Below are 22,468 nucleotides of genomic sequence, written 5' to 3' on the forward strand. Positions count from 1 at the left end.
ATTGTTCCTCTCATAGGTTAATGTTTTCACTAGATTATTGTTTGTTCAGTGATTGTTTTAAAATTCATCTCAGTAGATCAGACACTTGGTGTTGGGGATTCCCCGTACCCCTCCTTCTTTAGGGTTGTCGGGGTGAAGAAAGAGGAGTTGAAAAGCTGTGATTGACATCTTCCGCAGAATGCCTCATACCTTTAGCAAGGTAATGGGGGTAGCAGCAGCAGCAGACCTGCACAAGGTAGAAATTCAGGTGCATCCATACTTTGACAATTGGCTAATCTGAGCCCCATTCAAGGCAGCAGGCCGCAAAGCAGTTGCATGAGTGGTGAAGTTGCTGCGGGACCCCAGATGTATTATCAGTTTCCAGAAGAGTCATCTGGAACTGACTCAATCCTGGGAGTACTTTGGCATTCTCTCCAAAATAACAGAGGACCATAGTTTTCTCTGAGCCACGCAAACTGAAGCTATGGCATCAGATTCTAAATGCAATGGCAATGCCAGCCCCCATGGCTTTCCATTATCTGCAGGGCTGGGATTGATGGTAGCAACCATAGAAGTGTTCACCTGGGTGAAAGCTCATCTACAGCCTCTTCAGAATGCTATGTTTTCCCGTTGATCTCCAAAGTAGGACTTGCTCTAGATGCCATTATCCTGGAGGCAGAAGTGCTTTACAGATTACAGTGGTGGCTCCGGACAGAGACTATCTAAAGGAGTGCCTCTTCGCATCTCATCTTGAACAATACCAATGATAGATACCAGTCTGTATGGCTAGGGAGGTCATTGCAAGGGTTGGCCAGGTCATGGTCACTGGTTTCTCTTGCAGAGAGTATGGTCAATAAACAGATTAGGACTTAGCCACTCATTCAGCACTGCAGGGATTAGAGACAATCCTGGAAGGTCAGGCAGTCAAGAATCTTCTCAAACAATGCCACAGCAGTGGCTTATGTCAACAGTCAGGGAGGCATCTGGCACCACCAGGTTTATCCGAGAGAACAGTCACAAACTCTCAAAACCCCAGGCTCAACTGCACCTGAGGGACAAGCCAGGAGCTAGCACTACCAGAGAGTTGCACAGGGTATGTCCATCCACCTGCTCAGAGAGAATACTAGAAGTAAGGTTGCTGCACAGGAGGATTTATGGCAGCGCTCTGGCATTCTCATATTTCCATCTGCTGGTAGACAAGACATAATCCAGAAGTCTCTGGATTGATCTGTGAGACACATGAAGTTTTATATGTTTTTGCCTTCAATGAATTCTTTTCTTACTCTCCCTTTTCCTTCCTTAGCATCACTTTGCATTTGGTTTGCCATTCCTCATGCTGTTTCCTATTATCTTCAGTCAGATTATTCTTTAGAAAATAGAAGGATCTTTTAGTTCCAATAACCTTTCACTTGACTTGTTAATCATGCATGCTGGCCTTCTTTCCACATTTTTAAATATGTGGAATATATCTAGTTGGAGCTTCCAGGATGGTATTTTTGAATATCATCCATGCCTGATGTAAAATTTTGACCTTTGTAGCAGCTCCTCTAAGTTTGTTCTTAACCATGTTTCTCATCTTATCATAGTCTTCTTTTTGAAAGTTAAATGCTAGTGTAGATTTGTAACAGAGTAGACACCAAAGAGGGAGTGGAAAATATGAAAAAGGATCTGCAAAAGTTAGAGGAATGGTCTAATGCCTGGCAATTAAAATTCAATGCAAAGAAATGCAGAGTAATGCATTTCGGGATTAATAATAGGAAGGAACTGTATATGCTGGGAGGAGAGAAGCTGATATGCACGGACGGGGAGAGGGACCTTGGGGTTATAGTGTCCGAAGATCTAAAGGCGAAAAAACAGTGTGACAAGGCAGTGGCTACTGCCAGAAGGATGCTGGGCTGTATAAAGAGAAGCATAGTCAGTAGAAGGAAGAAGGTGTTGATGCCCCTATACAGGTCATTGGTAAGGCCCCACTTGGAGTATTGTGTTCAGTTTTGGAGACAGTATCTGGCGAAGGATGTAAGAAGACTTGAGGCGGTCCAGAGGAGGGCGACGAAAATGATAGGAGGCTTGCGCCAGAAGACGTATGAGGAGAGACTGGAAGCCCTGAATATGTATATCCTAGAGGAAAGGAGAGACAGGGGAGATATGATTCAGACGTTCAAATACTTGAAGGGTATTAACGTAGAACAAAATCTTTTCCAGAGAAAGGAAAATAGTAAAACCAGAGGACATAATTTGAAGTTGAGGGGTAGTAGATTCAGGGGCAATTTTAGGAAATTCTACTTTACGGAGAGGGTAGTGGATGCCTGTTAAGCGCTCCCAAGAGAGGTGGTGGAGAGTAAAACTGTGACTGAGTTCAAAGAAGCGTGGGATGAACAGAGAGGATTTAGAATCAGAAAATATTAAATATTGAACTAAGGCCAGTACTGGGCAGACTTGCACGGTCTGTGTCTGTAAATGGCCGTTTGGTGGAGGATGGACTGGGGAGGGCTTTAATGGCTGGGAGGGTGTAGATGGGCTGGAGTAAGTCTTAGAGATTTTGGCAGTTGGAACCGAAGCACAGTACCGGGTAAAGCTTTGGATTCTTGCCCAGAAATAGCTAAGAAGAAAAAATAAAAAAATTTAAATTGAATCAGGTTGGGCAGACTGGATGGACCATTCGGGTCTTTATCTGCCATCATCTACTATGTTACTATGTGTACTGGATTTCCCATGTGTGTACTTTCTCCAATTATTTAATCAAAATTTAATCATGTTATGATTAGTGTTTACAAGTAGCCTCAGCACCTTTACCTCTCACACCAGATCATATGGTCTACTAGGGACTAGATCTAGAATTGCTCCCCTTCTTGTTGGTTCTTCAAGCCAGCTGCCCCATAAAGACCAAAATGCCAAAATTGATGGACCAGACTTTTCAGAGCAAAAAAAATCTGTTTCTGCTGCTTTGCATGACATGAAAGCTTCTCTTCAATATTTGAACACAATTTACAATGAGAGGCACCATATTGGGTTCCATGCATTGCAGAAACCAATTATGAATATTGGAATGCAGTTAAAGCCTCTGGGGGCTTCTTCTGGGACACATCACCTGGAGAAACAGCCAATGCAAAATCAAAATAACTGAGTCTTTACCAAAAATACCTTTGCCAGGAGCCTAAAGTTCCTCAATGAGCCCAACTCTAGGTTAGAAACATGACAACAGATAAAGGCCAAATGGCCCATCCACAGTAACCATTATCTTTTTCTCTCTCAGAGACCCCACATGCCTAATCCAGGCCCTCTTGAATTCAGACACAGTCTCTGCTTCCACCATCTCTTCTGGGAGACTGTTCCACGCATCTACCACCGTTTCCATAAAGAAGTATTTCCTCAGATTACTCCAGAACCTATAACCTTGTAACTTCAGCATAGAAACGGGGGGGGGGGGGAAGCAAGCCAGTCAAAAAACCTAAAATATTGCCTAACAGTGACAAGACTGTACAAGGAACAAAATAAAATACAAAAAGCTTAACTCAAAAGTCAACTTGATTTGAGCTCCAGTAGTGTACATTTGATCAGTTCTATGGAAAAACAAACGCTAAGGTGGTTCTACATGATGACAGCAGACTAAGTGGTGTACTTGTGTGGTAAAGCAACTCAAATGTTTCTAGAACTAAGCTGGAGAAACTTACCTGTGCAGGCTCCTTCAGTAACATCACCAATGTTGTGAGGTCTTGCTATCCTGCTTGTCCTCAAAGCAGCAATTTTACTCATTAGCCTAATGCAGGGGTAGGCAATTCCAGTCCTCGAGAGTCAGAGCCAGGTCAGGTTTTCAGGATATCCACAATAAATATACATGAGATAGATTTGCATCTCAAGGAGGCAGTGCATGCAAATCCATCTCATACATATTCATTGTGGATATCCTGAAAACCTGACTTGGCTCCGACTCTCGAGAACCGGAATTGCCTACTCCTGCTCTAGTGGAAGATTAGGTTTATACCTTCAATAATCATCTTTATTAGTCCCTGTAGGATTCCATACGCTAGGTGGTCAATTCCAACCTGCAATTCAGGAGCTGCAGAAATCGACAAACTTTTCTGAGCACATTCTTCACCTCCTTAGCCTGAGAGCTAGCAAACATATCCAGTTAAGTCCCAAAACCAAGCAATATACTTGGACAGATCCATGACAAGGGGGTATGAGGGAGGATCCCCAGCAACATAAGTAATGCTTGAACTGATTTGCTCTGCAAAATATTAACAAGCGATAAACAGGCACAAAGGCAACTCAAAAAAACATTAAGAAACAATGTAGAACTAACCTGCTATGTGCAACGAGCACCCCAAGAAAGGCCTTCGGCACTGCATATACTCACAGAAAACACTTCACAAGATTTGTCAACTGGCTGAAAAGCATTCAAGCCTGTAAGGAGAATCATCAAGGCAGAAAGAAGCAGGCTATTCCAAACAACTGAGTGTACTCAGTGAGGATGGATCATACGGAATCCTACAAGGACTAACAGAAAGACGATTTATCAAAGATATAAACCTAAGCTTACATTCTATTACGTCCCTTCCGGATTCCATACGGTAGTTGACGTACCAAAGCAATGGTAAAAATCTAGGGAGGGTCAGAAGAGCCTGCCCTCAACACTGAGGTCCCAAATGTGGCAGCAGACTGAGCCGCCACATCCACTCTGCAAAACCAGGTAAAAGTTTGGAGAGAATATCCAGGAAGCCACCCCCCACAAGGTTCATCAGAATGACTCACGTGATACACCACTCATGACGCAGCCACACTTCCAGACGAGTGGCCGTTAAGCGAAAATCGGCAGCTGCTTGCTGCTGGCGAAGGAGTCGCATAATGGTCATTCGAAGCTATCGAGTGATCAAAGCCTTAGCCACCGGCCAACTCTAGCAAGGGGCAGTCGTCAGGACAAATAGGCAATCAGACAGCCGGGAATTATTAGTCCTCTCCAAACAATGGAGTAAGACTCTCCTGACAGCCAACTTGTACAAGACCCGATCCTTTCGTTCCGAGCCTGCGGAAAGAAAAACAAACAAACGAACTTCCTGGTTGACATGGAAGGCAGAAACCAATGTCGGCAGAAAGGAAGGAAGGTACAGTATGGAGAAAACGCCCACATCTGGAATACGGAGAAAGGACACTCTGCACTAAAGAGCCTAAAGCACTGGAAAAAACACTGTGCCAAAACAATGGCGATCAGAAAGACAGTCTTGACTGTTAGATCCTGAAGAGAAGCATCCTTCAAATGGGGCATCTCCAAGGCCCTGCAGAATGATGCTAAGATTCGACGAAGGGAAAGGAAGATGCAAGGGAGGTTGCAAACAAAGTACCCCTCTCAGAAAACACGGGACAGATGGATGATCAGAAAGTGAACTAGCGCTTCTGCACGCTCTAAAACATGAAAAGCCTGCAAACTGAACTGTAAGGGAGGCCACTGCTAAACCATTTTCTAGGTCCACCTGAAGAAAAAAATCAGAACCACCAAAAAGGGAGCCCCCTCAGGCTCCACACGATTCATAGCACACTACTGTTGGAAAGCCATCCAGGCTCTGGCATAAGATTCCATAGTAGAGGGTTTCATCAAGTACAAAAAAGGTGAGATAACTACATCTGAAAAACTGCACTTCAAAGCTGAGTGATCAAGAGCCATGCCATAAGACCAAAGTGCTGTGGGTTCTCCATGGGCACCGGCCCCTGACTGAGAAGATATTGATGAAGAGGATGATATTGATGAAGAGATTCTCACCCCACTGAAGACAGATGAGATCCGCATACCATGGGCAATGAGACCAGTCTGAAGCTAGTAGAATCACCAAGCCAGGACACGTTGCTATCCAGCGGAGGACCTGACTGACCAGAGGTCACACAGGGAACATCAAATAGAAGCTTGTGAGCCAGCCAGGTCGAATCAAGGCATCCAGCCCTAGCTTAGCTTTCACCTGGCGCCTGGCTTTCGAGTTCTCTACCAAAGCCAAAGCTGACCCCAGTGCTGTATGATCAAACGGAATGCCTTCTGCGAGAGGGACCATGTTCCCGAATCCAGAATCTGTTGGCTGAGGAAGTCTGACGGAACAATGTCGACTCCGGCCACAAGGCCGCCGAGAAAGACAGGAGATGCGCTTCTGCCCAGCGGAATGCATACGATCCTTCTGGTCCAAGAGAGAGAGCACTTATGTCCCCTTGTGATGTATGTTCGCCACCGCTGTGCCATCTTTGGAGAAACTCGCATCACTGCTCCTTTCAAAAAGGGCTGGAAAATAAGCGCCAGCAAAAGCCCCCGCAGTGAGACCCCACCCAAAAGGTTGGCATCCATCATGAGTGTCATCCACTAGGAAGTCCGAAGAAGCCAGCCCTAGCAAGAGCCTCCCCATGAAGCCACCAGCTCAAGCTGCTTCTAGCTGGCACTGTCCAGGGGAGCGGAATCTGAAGGGGAAAAACTCTGCTGAGACCATCAAGATAGGAGGAGCTCCTGAAAGGGCGAATGGGCATTCTGGTCCAGGGGATCGCCTCCAAGGAGGCTGCCAGAGACCCCAGAACCTGCAGATAAAACAGAGGAAGCCAGACGGTCCAGGAGAATTTTGATCTGTTGTAGAAGGTTCTATCTGCATGCCTCGAGAAGAAATATACAACCCTGTCTGGAGATGAAGAAAAAGCCCAGAAACTCGAGGGACTAGGAGGACACCAAGCTGCTCTTCCTGACTTTGCCAATGCCTGCAGCAGAGACACTACCATCTGTACCGCACTTTCACACTCCTGACAAGACAAAGCCTAGTTGTCCCAAGGAAGGGTAGATTTGGATCCCCTGCTGGCAGAAAGCCGCCACAAATACCATCACCTTGGTGAAAATGTGGGACACTGTCTCGAGGTCAAAGGGCAGAGCTGCGAACTGGAAATGCTGTTGCAGAATCTGGAAAATGCAGAAACCGGCGATGTTCCAGGTAGACCGAAATATGGAGGTAAACCTCTATGAGATCCAAGGATGCTAGAAACTCTACTGGAGAGACAGTAGCTATTACCGTGCGCTCCGTTGCAATTTGGAAAAGAGGAATCCGCAAGAAGCAGGAGACCAACTTTAGATCCAGAATGGGTCTCCAATCCTCCGATCTTTTCTGGGGTACAATGAAGTATGAGTATCCACTTAAGCCCAATTTGTGTACTGGAACAGGAGCCAGCGTCCCAATGTCCAAGAGGTGCTACAAAGAATCGCGGATCTCAGACTCCTTTCCGATCGACTTGCCAGAGTCCAAAAATCAAAGCCGGAAGCAGGCAAAGGAGGCCTAAGTAGTGTCTGATGAAAGTTGAGCCCACTTCTGATAAAACTGAGAAGTCAGCCTTTGAGATGAGGAAGACACGCCCAACCCCTGGTGTCATTGTTCACAGGGAGAGACTTAGGGCGGCACTTGGAAACACCTGAGTAGAGGTCATCCAGACCTGTACCAACAAGAAGCTGGATCTTTAAAGGATGTCCACTTAAGGAGACCCTTGAGGCAGTGTTCCCAGCCCAAAGACGGATCGAAAGAGTCCAACACGCAGACACTGCACCAGCAGAGAATGTACTAGGAACTCTAAGGAAATCATAAAGGGCATCCGGCACCTAATCCACACCATCACCAGTGGAGGACAGGCATGCACCTCCACAGAGGACGTACTGAGCAGGCCGGAATGATAGGCAAACGACATAAAGGAAACGGCTACCACCACTTAGATATCTAATGTATATCCTGTGATCCTGAGAGACCTTAAAAGCTCAGTTACTTACTGTAACAGGTGTTATCCGGAGACAGCAGGCAAATATTCTCACATGTGGGCGACATCATCCACTGAACCCGTGGCACGGACCGTAAATATTGCACTGGCACTTTAAAAAATCTAAAGCTTTCAAACTGGCCGCTACCGTGCATGCACGAGTGCCTTCTCTCCTGATGTGAACGCAGTTCTGTAAACTAGTTAAGAAACCAACTATGGAAGGTGGGAAGGATGTGAGAATATCTGCCTGCTGTCTCTGGATAACACCTGTTACGGTAAGTAACTGTGCTTTATCCTTAGACAAGCAGGCTGCATATTCTCTACCTCAATATAATGGGATGGATGGAGAGTTGGCCATTAGGAAGAAAATTAATTCTGTAAAACTGCTTGGCCAAAATGAGCATCTCATCTGGAATAAGATTCTATGCAATAGTGAGATATGAATGTGTGAATTGAGAATCAAGTGGCTGGTTTATAAATTTTGTCAATAGGAGTAGAACATAGGAAAGCCACTGAAGTTGCCATTGCTCAAACTTTGTGAGTCGTAACTCCTTTCTCAATGTGCAACCTAGTCTGAGTATAGCAGAAGAAAATACAGGCTGCTAACCATGATGAAATTATTCTCTTGATAACAGGACGCCCAAGCCTGTTAGGATCAAAGGAGATGAACAGTTGTGGTAAAGTTCTGTGTGGTTTAGTTGTTTGAAGATAGTACGCCAGAGCACGCTTATAGACCAAAGTATGAAGAGCTGCTTCTCCAGGATGAGAAAGAGATTTCAGGAAGAAAACTGAGAGTATAATGGATTGATTGAGATGGAATTCCGTAACAACTTTTGGAAGGAATTTAGGATGAGTACGTAAACCTACCTTGCCATGATGAAATACTCTATAAGGTGAGCAAGAAACTAATGCTTGAAGCTCACTGATTCGACGAGCAGAAGTAACATTGATCAGAAAAATTAATTTCCAGGTAAGAAACTTTAAATGTACAGATGAGCGGTTCAAATGGAGGTTTCATTAATTTGGCAAGAACAACATTCAGATCCCAAATGACTGGAAGCAGCTTCAGAGGAGGCTTGGAATTAAAAAGTCCATTCATATATCTAGAAATCATTGGATGAGTGGCCAAAAGTTTATCGTTAATAGGGGTATGAAAAGCATTAATACCACTGAGGTGTACGCTGACTGAAGTTGTTTTAAGACCAGATGGAGAAAGATGGAAAAAATAATCCAAAATTGAAGGAAGTGAAGTAGATGTGGATTCTTGATGGTGAAGAGAACATCAAGAAGTGAATCTTGTTGACTTTTGTTGATAGCATTGCTGTGTTGAAGGTTTTCTGGATGCAGCAATAACAGCATTAACTTACATCTGATTTTATCCGATGACCTACACCGAAAGGTTATTCAAAAATACCAGTGGAAAATAAATGTCAACTCTCATTATACCAAGATCCTCACTAAGTCAACCAGAAGCTGCACATACCTAAGTGAAGGAAAAGATTTCAGAACACTACACCAAGGAACATATATGTTGCTCTCCTATGGTTGTAAAGCGGGGGTAGGTATCTTTCATTGATCAAAAAACCTTCACATATATTATGACTAATCTCAACCTCTCTTTCTATAGTAATTTAAACTTTTTTACTTTTATTACTTTTTTTAATGTTTTTAACACCAATAAATTATTGATTACAAGAAGGCAAATTTACAAGCCTCTGCTAATATTTTAGCAGCAGGCAAAAACATGCTGTTAGCATTGCACACTCGTTAATAACTAACTCTACTTCAGAACTTATTATACTTTGTTTCACTTCAATTGCAATAACAAATTCTGTGCAGAAAAAGCAAGTAGAAAGCCACATTTCATATTTAGAATAAGAGGGATTGCAGAATCTTGATGTTGAGTGACAAAGTATCGATGTAGAATCTTGATACTTAGATTTTGAATGACGATGCATCGATGTAGAATCTGTCTCAATCGTCAATGCATCGAAGTAGATTCTCGATGACTCAAAGTATGTCGATGTTTCAATGTAGAATCACGACATTTCAATGATGCTCAATGCTCTGAAAACTTGAAGATAGTCGATGCTTTGAACAAGAATGTTGATGACTCCTGGAAGTCATCTAAGCTCTGAAGACAAACGTCGATGGTAGCTTAGAGAACATCGATGGGAACAAAGTGACGTTTGGAAGCTGGATCTGAAACAGTACCTTGTGCTGTATGAGAACTACACTCAAGCTGGGCTGGTACTGATAAGGTTGATCCTGAAACTGGTGCAGAGAATAGCTTGAACATACCGCTAAACTCTCTTCGCAAAAAAAACACATCGACCTGGGATTTTAAATCCTGTACCGATACCTGAGGCTGAGCAGGTACTGCCGGTCATCTGAAGGTGGGAGATTTTGAAGAGGATGCAAGAACCATAGAAGACACTTCTGGCACTGATGTTGGAGTTTGGCCTGCATCAAAGGACTCAATGCTGAAGAGGCCTGCAACACTGGTTTGGAGACGGAGGGCTTCTTAGCAATCTTTGTGGATGTAAGGTACGAAGTTAATGCAATAGTGGATGGTGCTGATGTCAAAGATTTATCTGGCATAGCTGAACCTGCTGGATCATCCACGCTGTCAGGGAGTGCTTCTGGAGGGTAGACAACGAATGCAGGAATCCACTTGGTGCTCAGATCCCAAACACTGGATGCATTAGCTATGCAGGTCAGTGATGGAAATATCTCTCTGACACAGACAGCACTTTTTAAAACCCTTTGATGGCTTCGACATAGATGGAATAATAACAACTTTATTTTTAGATACCGCAATACCATGACAAGTTCTGAACGGTTCACAATAAAGAGACAACTGACAGTCAGTGAAGTACAATGCAACGAAACAGAGAATTATAAAGTAACCAGGAACCGAGGTACACTTGTGCTAGATCGAACTCAATTTTTAAAGAAAAACCATTAACTGTCCAAGCAGCAGTTGATGTACGTCCTCAAAAAGGAGAGGGGAGAAAAGTAGTAAACTCTTTTCTCTTTCCTTCCTCTTTTTTTTTTTTTTTTTTAAAGTTAAATAAAAAATATAGATTAATGGTAAAACTAAATGAAATAAAGATGAGTAAAAAACAATTCATGACAAAAGGAAGGCAATGCAGCATTGAAAATATACCTTCTTCACTCCGCAGAAAACGAAGAACTGGAGGTACCGCGAGGAGGGAGGGAAGGCACTTGCGCATGTACGGTAGCGGGCAGTTTGAAAGCTTTGGATTTCTTAAAGTGCCAGTGCATTATTTAATGTCCGTGCTGCGAGCTCCATGGATGATGTCACCCATATGTGATAATATGCTGCCTGCTTTTCTGAGGATAATCTTCACTCCCCCGTAACTAGGAAGGGCTGCGCCACAGCGGAATCTACCTCCGGCTGTTCAAACCTGCTGAAAATCAGGATTCTGGTGATAAAGCTTAGAAACAGCATTAGAAGGTCATAAAGAAGTTTCTGGAGTATCACATTGTTCTGAAACCAGACCAAGGAGCTGCGGACTGAATGGAAAAAGCACAGAACTGTTCATGACCGAAGTCCGAGAAGTGAAAGATGAAGAATCCAAATGGAGCTCTTTCAGAACATCAGCGGTAAAGAGGCGGACAGAAGAAGCCTGCTTAAAAATCTGCAAAGAAGGGTCAGCACCCAAATCCGGATGATCAGGGTGGCCAAGGTGACTGGTCCCAACAAAAGCATCAGCCGGATCCAAAATAAAGGCAGTGGCAGGATACAGAGTCATGATATCTGCACGGCAACTACTGCAATCAAGGTCTGCCACAGCCAAACGAGAGGGCTCCCAAGCAGGAAGTTCTGTCACAGGCGCAGCAGACCAAAAAAGATCCAACATGCCCGCCAGCTGCGTCAAACGAGCCAGGTCTGAAGAATATGCCTTTCAGAGGAGCCGAATAAAATCCGGTGAATAGGCCCACCTCGCAACCATGACAGGGCTCTGTTCAGGTACATGTGCCTTGCCAAGAATCCCCTGACTCTGTGCCAGTCTCCAAGACAGCCTCTGGGCAAGATTTTCTTCGGAAGGCACAGATCCAGGCCAGCTGCCTAGCCCAAGAGTATTCAAAGGTAGCGAAGTTCAAGCTCCCGCCCCCCCTCCCCTAATATGCTACAGCACGCGGTACTTTTGATTCCAATCCGGCACAATCAGTGTTCACATTCAACAGATTAGGGGCTGGAGAGTCCATCCCAAACAATTATTAATCAAATTGAAGGAGAAATTAGGTTCTTACCTGCTAATTTCCTCTTTCTTTTAGTCTCTTCAGACCGGCACAGTTCATGACCAGCAGATGGAGACCAAGACAAACTTTTGGCTGTAGTACAAATAGGCTGTGTATTCTCAAGTACAGTCAGTTTGCCGAAGAGCCAAGCAGAACTAAGAAATAATAAATGTGAATTATAACATCAACAATACTCCCTACAGGAGGAACAACGAAGAGAAAATACTGTTGGAACTTGAATAGGAGAAGGACCTTCAGAAAACATCCCCACAGTTTGCCAGCTGAGCCAAAGGCCGTTGTTCTTTTAACCTCCCCTAAACTATCAAAAACACGAGATCCCGCAGAAAAAAAACCTCTTCACGCGAATCCTGAAAGAACAACAGACAGACAGGGGGGGGGGGGGCTGTGCCAGTCTGGAGAGACTAAAGGAAAGAAAATAAGCAGGTAAGAACCTAATTTCTCCTTCCTAAGCGTCTCTCCAGACTGGCATAGCTCACTGATGGGACATACCAAAGCAGTACCCATCATGGGTGGGACCCTCAAATGGCTGCCATAAGCATGTGCTCCCCAAACACCACATCCCGATCTGCCTGAACATCCACATGGTAGTGCCGTACAAAGGAATGAAGAGAAGACCAGACCATCACTTTACAGATATCCACAGGAGGCACCAGGGAAGACTCAGCCTAAGAAGCAGCCTGACCCTGAGAAGAATGAGACTTAAGAAAGTCCGCAACTGATTTCTTTTTAAGAAGATACACTGAAGTGATAGTCTCCTTGATCCAGTGCGCAATGGTGGCCTTGGAAGCACCATCCCTCTTACGAGACCCCGCTAAGAGGACAAAAAGATGATCCGATTTCCGGAACTCCTGGGTCCACTGAACTTAAGAGCGAAGGACCCCGCAGACATCCAACTTGCGCAACTGCCTTTGCTCCAAAGAGCCCTCCTGACTAACCAAAACTCTGAGGACCACGGACTGGTTGACATGAAAAGGCGAAACCATCTTTGGCAGAAAGGAAGGAACAGGCTGCAGCACAACATGCTCCCTAGAAAACTCCAGGAAGGGCGGCCTACAAGAGAAAGTCTGCTACAAGAGAAAGTCTGCAGCTCGGAAACACGTCTCGCAGAAGTAATGGCCACAGGAAGACTGCCTTAAGAGTAAGGTCCTTCAACGAGCTTCAGATCCCAGGCTGGAACCAAAGGCCGCATCCAAGGCCGAAGCAATTTAGCTGCCCTCAAAAAATGCATTACGTCTGAAGAAGAGGTTAAATGCTTACCATGCAGCAAACTGTGAAACGCAGACAAAGCCACAAGCTGAACCCGGAGGGAAGACCAGGCCATCCTGCAGGAACTCCAAGATGCGAGGCAAAGAGGCGCAAACTGAAACCATGCCATGCGCAGAACACCACTCCTCAAAGATACATACATAAGCCTGATAAGTCTAAAGTCTCCAGTACCCCAAAAGAGTGGAGATTACGCTCTGAATAGCCTCTCTTACCTAGGCGCTCCCTTTCAAAAGCCAAGACGTAAGACAAAAGGGACCCAAATCAAACACTTGAATGAGGCCCTGAGACAGAAGACTGGGCGAGAGGGGCAGCGGAAGGGGATCTGCCACAAGATGACAAATCATATCTGTGTATCATGGGCACCTAGGCCAGTCTGGAGCCACAAGATCATGCAGCCGAGATGCTGAACTATGTGAAGAAGGACTCTGCCCACCATTGGCCACGGAAAAACAAACAGGAGGCCCCCCCAACGGCCAAGGCTGCAACAGAGCATCTAGCCCCTCGGCCTGAACATCCCTGCACCAAATGAAGAACCGCGGTGCTTTGGCGTCGACACTCAAGGCCATCAGGTCCATGACCGGCTAACCCCAAGCTTCTATAATCAACTCGAAGACTGCGGGACCGAGACACCACTATCCGGGATCTAGCAGGTGACAATTGAGAAAGTCCCCCTGGACATTCTCCACTCCCGCTATGTGGGAAGCTGAGATGTCCAGGAGAGGAGTCTCTGCCCAGGTCATGAGCAGAGCCACCTCCTGCGCCACCAGATGACTCCTGGTTCCCCCCTGACAATTGATGTAAGCCGTAGCATTGTCTGAGAGAACCCGGACTGATTTGTCTGTCAACAACATCTGCAACATCAACTGGATGGCTCTGGTCTCCAGAACACTGATCGACCATAACGCCTCCTCCAGAGACTAGTTGCTCTGAGCCGAGCAACCGAGCAGAGGAGACAAGCATCCGTGAGAAACACTGTCCACTGGGGCTAATCCAGACTCACTCCCTGCACCAGATTGGAAGACTGCGGAGGCTGTGATGAACCAACCCCCAAAGAGGAGCGAAGAGTCCAGATTGTGCAACTGAGGTGACCACTTCTGAAGCAGAGCATACTGAAGCAACCGCATACGAGCCCAAGCTCACTGAACCATGTACAGGGAGGCCGCCATTGACCCTAAGACTTGGAGAAAATCCTGTGCCCAAGGACACCAGGAAGCCATCATAAGGCGAATCTACAACTGCAACTTGTTCACTCAGGTCTCTGGAAGGAAGACTTTCACCAAGCCGGTGTCAAAGAACATAAGAATTGCCACTGCTGGGTCAGACCAGTGGTCCATCATGCCAGCAGTCCGCTCACGCGGCGGCCTTCTGGTCAAAGACCAGCACCCTAACTGAGACTAGCCCTAACAGCGCACGTTCTTGTTCAGCAGGAACTTGTCTAACTTTGTCTTCAATCCCTGGAACCCCGAGATATTCTAGGTGCTGAGACAGAGTCAACCGGCTCTTGGACAGGTTGACCACCCATCCCAGTGACCGCAGAAACTCCACAACCTGAGCTATAACCCGGGAACTCTCCAGAAAAGACTTTGCTCGGATCAACCAGCTGTCCAGATAGGGATGAACCAGAATGCCCTCTTTACGCAAGGCCACCACTACAACCACAATAACCTTAGTGAATGTCCGCGAAGCCGTAGTCACACCAAACGGAAGCACACAAAACTGATAGTGCCATCCCAAGATCACAAAGCGAAGGAACCTCTGATGTAAGTAGGCCTCCGCCAGATTGAGAGAAATCAGGAACTCCCCTGGCTGAACCGCCAGAATGACAGATCTCAGGGTCTCCGTATGAAAGACAGAACTCAGAGCACCCTGTTGACATCTGAAGCAGACAAGGATTACCCTTTGTGGAGGCTGGTGCACCGCGAACATAGGCCAGCCACATCGACCTCACATCTGGAGTGCAATGAGCACTTTTTCCCTTTAAAAGTGTTCATTGCACAATAGGCAACCAAGCTTAAAAAAGTGCCGGTTAGCAATAAAAAAACAATTGAAGTCAATTGAAGGCTTCCCTTCAGACTGGTACTCCCTCAGGATTTTTTTTTTAACTTTATTTGAACAGACCCCCATGGCTCTCTAAGCCAAATGCTTACAGCTGAGGCACCTCTACAGAAAAAATTTCAGGGAGGTGGGGGAAATGGGGGGAAGGACTCGACCCGTCGAGGCAACACTCCCGAGGTCCAGCAGACTCCCAAAAGAGTCCCCCCAAGCTCAGTCCAGCACCAGAAGGCCACTAAACAAATTCCAACAGCCCTACACTAAACCAGGGAGGACTACACAAGCTTACCACCTCCACCTGCTTCGAGACAGAGCAGAGTGAATGTATTTGGGATTGCACAAAGGATGTGAAAAGAATTGAGTCAGTTCAGAGAATGGCCACAAGGATGGTCTCAGGACTTAAAGGAAGTTCTGCTTTACGCAGCGAGTGGTGGACGCATGGAATGCTCTTCCACAGGAGGTTATTAAGGAATCCACTGTGCTAGGATTCAAAGGCAAATTAGATGCACATCTCCTTATGAGAGGCATAGAGGGATATGGGTGATTAGAACAATCAGGTGTATACCTGACTGGGCCTCCGCGTGTGCGGATCGCCGGACTCGATGGACCATGGGTCTGATCCGGAGATGGCAATTCTTATGTTAAGATCATCTGAGCAGTCTGCGCTTATACTCGCTCAAGGAGCGCTGAGAAAGGGGGGACATGATAGAAACTTTCAAGTACATAATGGGCCGCATCGAGGAGGAGGAGGAGGAAATCTTCACTCTTATGGGTCCTACGGTGACAAGAGGACATCCGCTAAAACTTAGGGGAGGAAGATTTCATGGGGACACCAGGAAATACTTCTTTACTGAAAGAGTGACTGATATATGGAATGGTCTTCCACGTCAGGTAGTCGAGGCTAGTAGCAAGCTCGACTTCAAGAGATGATGGGACAAACATGTGGGGTCGCTACAGAGGTATGTTAGAGGATAGTTTCTCAAGGGTGGAAGGGATCATGATTGGGCAGACTTGTTGGGCCGTCGGCCCTTTTCTGCCGTCATATTCTATGTTTCTATGACCTGAACTCTACCCTCAGAAACTGTAAAAAACGACTTTTAAAATGATCCAGAAGCCACTCCCGAAGTTCCCATAGGAAATAATGGAGGGTACTTACAGTTCTGTAGTGCCATGCCTGTCAGCAATTTTAAACAGCAGCTGAGTGGAAGATTTTCAGAAAGCCAACCAGATACAGACTACGACCTCTGCCCCCACGGATCCTCGACCATGTGGTCGGGAGCGGGAAAAGTAGCCTGCGCCTTGAAACCTGGGTGGGTTTCACTCCAGATGCATACAGCCCTGTGCTTGAAACCTGTGACAAGGTCACCAGCAGACTCCCAGGGGAAGGGACCCCGAGTCTAGAGAAGGTGACACACAGTAGGCTGGTTCCACAGATCCATCAGAGTTTCTCTGTGAAGCAGCAGTCCAGCACTGTGGGACTGCGTCATTTCCTTCAACAGGGGACCACCGAGAAAGAGTCTCAAGGCACTGAAGTCACTAAGAAAAAAACACTAAGTGAAAAATAAGAAAAAGAATCGGAGCAACTACAAGACTTCTGCATAGATTGCTTGCAGAAATTGTAACTGGATATGTTTGCTTGCTCTTAGGCTAAGGGGGAGGAGCATGTGCTCAGAAATGTTTGTGAATTTCTGCAACTCCCAGATTGCGGGTTGGGATTGAACACCTAGTGTATGGAATTCAGAAGGAACGTAACAGAATCTTGATTCTAGCTGGTCTGAAAAATCTGCAATGCCACACTTTCATCTGATGTTTAAAACACAGGAATATTATCACAACATCACATCTCATCAAACAATCTCTAATGGGCATAAAAAATTAATTTTCTAATGAGGAATAGATGCCTGCTGGCAAGTGAAACCTAATGTGATTAACAGAACGCTAGAGAAAAGAACTAGAGGTATAGGCACATGGAGCTTACTTTACCTTTAGTCTCTGGAACTGCTGCTGCCCCTGGACAGGTGCTGCTGGAGGTGTTGCATGGGCATGGCTCTGCACTACTTGGCTACCATGTGCCTGTGCTGGTGTAGTATGATGGTGTCCACTGTGGACAGTTGCTATAGAGGGCCCATGACTGCTTGAACTCTGAGGTATAGCAGACACCTGCAGATCAGAAAACTGTACTGTAAAAAGAAAACCTGTAGCTGGGAAGAACACTCCACAACTGTAACATAAGCGAGAACATAGTCAATCACCCTTATTTCCAACAGAAACCCAGCTCTGCACAAGCACAGTTGGTACACTACCAGTGTAAGAAAGTGCTCGAGGACACTATAAATACTAGAAACAAAGCTGAAAGGGGTTAATGGAGGAATTGGATGTGGAGAATGGTCCCCTAAAGAAATGGTTAAAATGAGGAAACACTCTATGGAGATCAATATTCTAATATACATGTATAACTTGAAATGACTAAATTTTAGATATGTCAACAATGCAATCCATTTAGATAGCACTGCAAAATATCCAATAACTTAAAATGGATAAAATCAGCAAGTAAAACATAAAATACCTATTTGTGTGCCCACCTAGATGTATTATTTATAATTTTAGAAGCGAAATGTTGCCAGACATAAAAGTAGTGCCACCCCCAGTATACCTAAAGTCCCTCCCCTTTCCAGACAGATAATTTGAAGCACACAATATATATTTTCAACATAATCTGTTAAGGCCCAAAGAATTTCTATTTATAAAATAAAGGGTCAATATCCAAAGTTAGTTAACCAGGTAAGTGAACCTCTGGCCTGGTTAATTGGTGCTAAGTGGGCTCCAAATTGGAAAGTGCCGCTGAATACACCCTCTAACAACTAAAGACAAAACCAGCTATTAAGGAGCAGTCCAAGGCACAGTCAAGAAGAACCCACACTTAATCAGATAGGTTCTATTACTTCGTCCTTAACCAGCCATATAGGACCACAAAACAGCAGTACTCTCTTTGCCTGATTTAATGTAACTGGTTAAAGGCTGAATATCAGCACTTATCTGGTTAAGTGCTGGCCATCTGCATGTACCCAGATATTTAATGCCAGCACCCGGACGTAACTAGATACTAAATATCTGGGCATAATTTCATTAGCTAGGGCCAGCATTTTTTTTTTAAAGGGCTAGATTCACTAAGTAAACCGATCGGTTTGCGAGCCCTTTGCGATTCGATTCACTAACTTGTGTAGCGATCCAATCCTCCCATGCAAATTAGTAAAACCCCATGCAAAATAGCCAAGCGATTGATTCACTAACAATTGCTCGGCTATTTTGAATCGGGTTTTACGACTGTCAAACCCAACTGCTGCCGACCTGTCGGTAACTGTGTTACCTATTTATAAAAACTATTATTACTAATAACCCACATATGAGAACTTATTCTGAGCACACACTTTTACCCCAATATAAATAGATTAAACGTTGATTCACACCATATGATTTCTACGTTGTGTAACGTGACGCAACGCAACTTTCTTTGTGTTATCACGCTGTTATGTTAAGTTCCTTATAATGTTCTTTACGTCATTACATTATTGCATTGTCAGCAGGTGTAGACAACAATGGTAAATGTCTATTATGGATCCATATATAGAATATCTAAGTTATGCAATGTAACGTAACGTCTTTTGCGTCACCACGTCATTACGTTCTCACAATTGGACAATTGCCGAAATAGCTTATTATGAACTTTTATATAGAACATTCAAGTTCGGGCGCGTACACCACAACAGCAAAGTTGAGACATGGTATAGGTAAGATGGTTTAGTACTGGGATTCTCTTTATATGATTTCTGTTTGTTTTTACTTATCTTTTAGAGGCAATTTTGAATAAAGTACGGAGCTTTTTGTAAGTTCCTTTTGTGCGGTTTTGAAACATGCTAAACTGTAGCGATTCCTCGTAGTTGCGATTTTTCGCAGTAAGGGTGCTTTTAATACAAGGTTTCTTAAACAATAAATAGAATTTTTATTAAGCCTCGGCTTAAAATGTAAACAAGTAGTTTTTACTACAAGAATGTAACATGCTAAATTGTAATGATGCCTTGTAGTAGCGTTTATTCGCAGTAAGGGTGCTTTTATTATAATGTTTCTCGAATAATAGGCAGAATCTTCATTTAAGCTTTGGTTCAAAATGCAAACAAGTAGTTTCAACTTCAAGAATGTCTTTCACATACAAATAATCGCTTGAAGTTATCTATCTTTGATACTTACATTTATTTATATCTATTTTATTGTTTTCACAGTAGCACAGCAACTACATTGTCCCCCGATGAAGGCTAGTTTAATAGCTGAAATGCTCTAAAACAGTTTGAGCGTCGGGTAGTTCACAACCCACCAACGTTGGTCTTGGCTGGGAAGCCACTAAGATAAGTGTTGCTGTTCTCTTCTCTTTCTTTTTTTGTCACATCATATTATATACTTTTGATAAATTCATGAGGTTATTTTAGTCAACAGATTCAATCATTGAACCCTTAGTTAAGTTAATCAATAGTTCCTATTTAAGGAAAAATTATGTTCTTACCTGTTAATTTTCTTTCCCTTAGACGCAGCAGATGAATCCAGAGACCAATGGGATAGCTCACATCTACCAGCAGGCGGAGATAGAGAAACTGATTAACAGGTGGTCCTATTGGCTGACACTCCTCCTGTCTCATCAGTATAGCTCCTTGCCCAAGCACATTTAACCATCAATAGGCATAGCATGTAAAAAACTTATTTCCCAGAACAAATCGCAAAAGGCAACAATACAGAATACAACCATCAACAACAACCAATCACGAAAGTCGCACACGAAAAAACCGACAACCAAATACCATAAAGGGTGGGGCTCTGGATTCATCTGCTGCGTCTAAGGGAAAGAAAATTAACAGGTAAGAACATAATTTTTCCTTCCCTAGCAACAGCAGCAGATGAATCCAGAGACCAATGGGATGTAGCAAAGCAATCCTCAATCTGGGTGGGAAGCAAACGCCGCCTCCGCAACAACCGAAGCACCAAAACGCCCCTATCGCATGTGCCCGCACATCCATGCAGAAACGCGGAGAGAAGGCACTCTCGGAAGACCAATTAGCCGCGAGACAAATCTCCTCCAAGGAAAAAACCTCTGGGCCGAGCCCAAGAAGTAGCCATCGCTCCAGCGGAATGGTCATGAAGTTCAATCGCCACCCGCTTCCCTGCCAGCAGGCAAGCATAAAGAATGTCCTCCTGGACCCATTGAGCGAGGTAGGCATCGGACGCCGCCATACGCATGAGGCGCCCCTTGAAGAATACAAAAAGGAGATATAAACAACTAAAAGTTGTTAGAAACCGAGCTCGCGGAGAACGCTACATACGTATCAAAAAATGCAGTGAATAAAAGCACTGCTCCCAATTTCTCCTCCCAGGAAGAAGGAAGGAAAAGCGAGCATGACGTAAAAGAAAGGATGACACCCCCCTAGAAAGAAATAGTGGTACCATCCGAACTGATACCCCATATGACGGAAATCAGAAATAGGAATCCCCGTTGAACAAGGCCTGCAACATAGCAACTACAGAGCTGAAGCCATGGCCACAAGGAACCCCATGTTCAACGGCACAGCTCTTTAGAGTCCCAAAAGACAAGGCTAAAATGAAGCCTTCGGTAAACATAGAAAAAGTACGTGAAGACTGTACTCCAAACCGGGCTTTCTAAGAGGCGCATGAATATACCGCACTCTGTTTAGGAACTGAACTACAAGAAGCTGAGAAGTCAGCGAAGAGCCATATACCTAGCCCTTGTAACAAGCCAAGAATGGCACCAGAAGCTGAAGGGAATTGAACGCTAAGCCCTCGGCAATACACTTGTGCCAAAAAGGAACTCTGGAGTGGGTCAAACGTGAAGAAGCACCCAAGAAAGGAAAACCCTCCAAAAGGAAACAGAAGCCACAGGAGAAGATGTCCGTAGCACCTGGATAAGAGAAGAAACAACCTTCTTCGCATAACCCGTACACGTCAGCCAAGATTATCCAAAAAAAACTAGGTCGTAATACTAAAGTAGTACAAATATCCATGTGGATCGGACCCTAGGCGGGCAAAGCCGGAGACGCCAGGAAACTTCTTAGTCCAGCTGTCGAAAGACTCATCAAATCCGCATAGGAAGGAAGGCGCCGTCAATCCAGGGATTCTACACATACTGTGCCCGGAAGGCGAACTCGAGATGGCAAATCCAAGCCATCATCAGCCAGCGGAAAACACTGAAAAGGAGAAGGCAGAGGCGAGAAAGGAGCCATGCAGCAACCCCCTCTAACTCCCACTCCCTGGGCCCGCCGAAGAAGCTAGGAAGAGTAGAATTGAGAGACGGGGCCATGAGGTCCAGGTCAAGGAGATCTCGCTTTCCTAAAAGGAGCTAGAACGCCTGAGCCACAAATCACAATACCCAGGATGCAGAAGATTATACTAGTACTAACATGCACACTTTCAAGAGCGTACACAGCGCTGTACACAGTAACATCCAAGAAATGGTCCATGCTCAGATTCCGCGGAGAGAAAGTCTATCCACACTCTTATCCTGATTCAAAAAAGGATCTGCCAACAGAAGACGAAGACGAGAGTCCACCCAATGAAGCAGACCAACTTCACCTGCCAACTGAGTACAACACCTACTGCCCAAGCTGTAGAGAAAGACCCCCATCCTAATACTGACCAAAAGGACCCTCAGCGGCAATCCGGAAGAATGATCTGAAGCTCCAGAAAGGTAGCCTGACCCTGCTCAAGAGTAGAAGAATGAACAGGTACTGAGTCGCCTCCGAAGACCAGACTCCTGGAGCTGAGGATGGAAGCCACCAAGCCCCCCAACCCGACAGCCCTGGATGGTCGTTGATCATGAGCTAGACCAGCAAAGACCAAGGCATACCGTGAAAAGAGAACCGCACTGAGCTACCAAATCATACAGAGCGATGCATGAGGAGCATACCAAATAATTGGAGCCCTGAGATACCGGGAACCACCGAAACAAAAGTGACTGCTGAAGCATAAGAAGGGGAAAGCAAGCCAAAGGTCCCAGTGGAGTCAGCAATATGGATCCCAGAAACCGTACTCTTGGTCATGGTAAGCGAAGAAGAATACCAATCTGAGA

The 22,468-nt window shown here is 45.1% G+C and overlaps 1 protein-coding gene across 10 annotated transcripts in view; it reads right to left on the minus strand.

Annotated features, from left to right (window-relative positions):
• Nucleotides 1-22,468, minus strand: part of SIN3A (SIN3 transcription regulator family member A) — a 290,548-nt gene that overhangs the window by 196,581 nt on the left and 71,499 nt on the right. For all 10 annotated transcript variants that reach the window (XM_033920021.1, XM_033920025.1, XM_033920024.1 and 7 more), the window contains one exon: nucleotides 17,326-17,502. In XM_033920021.1, coding sequence (XP_033775912.1) covers nucleotides 17,326-17,502 — 177 coding nt within the window. The remainder of the gene's footprint in view (nucleotides 1-17,325; nucleotides 17,503-22,468) is intronic.

Source organism: Geotrypetes seraphini, chromosome 14 (assembly GCF_902459505.1).
Source record: "Geotrypetes seraphini chromosome 14, aGeoSer1.1, whole genome shotgun sequence".
NCBI lineage: Eukaryota > Metazoa > Chordata > Amphibia > Gymnophiona > Dermophiidae > Geotrypetes > Geotrypetes seraphini.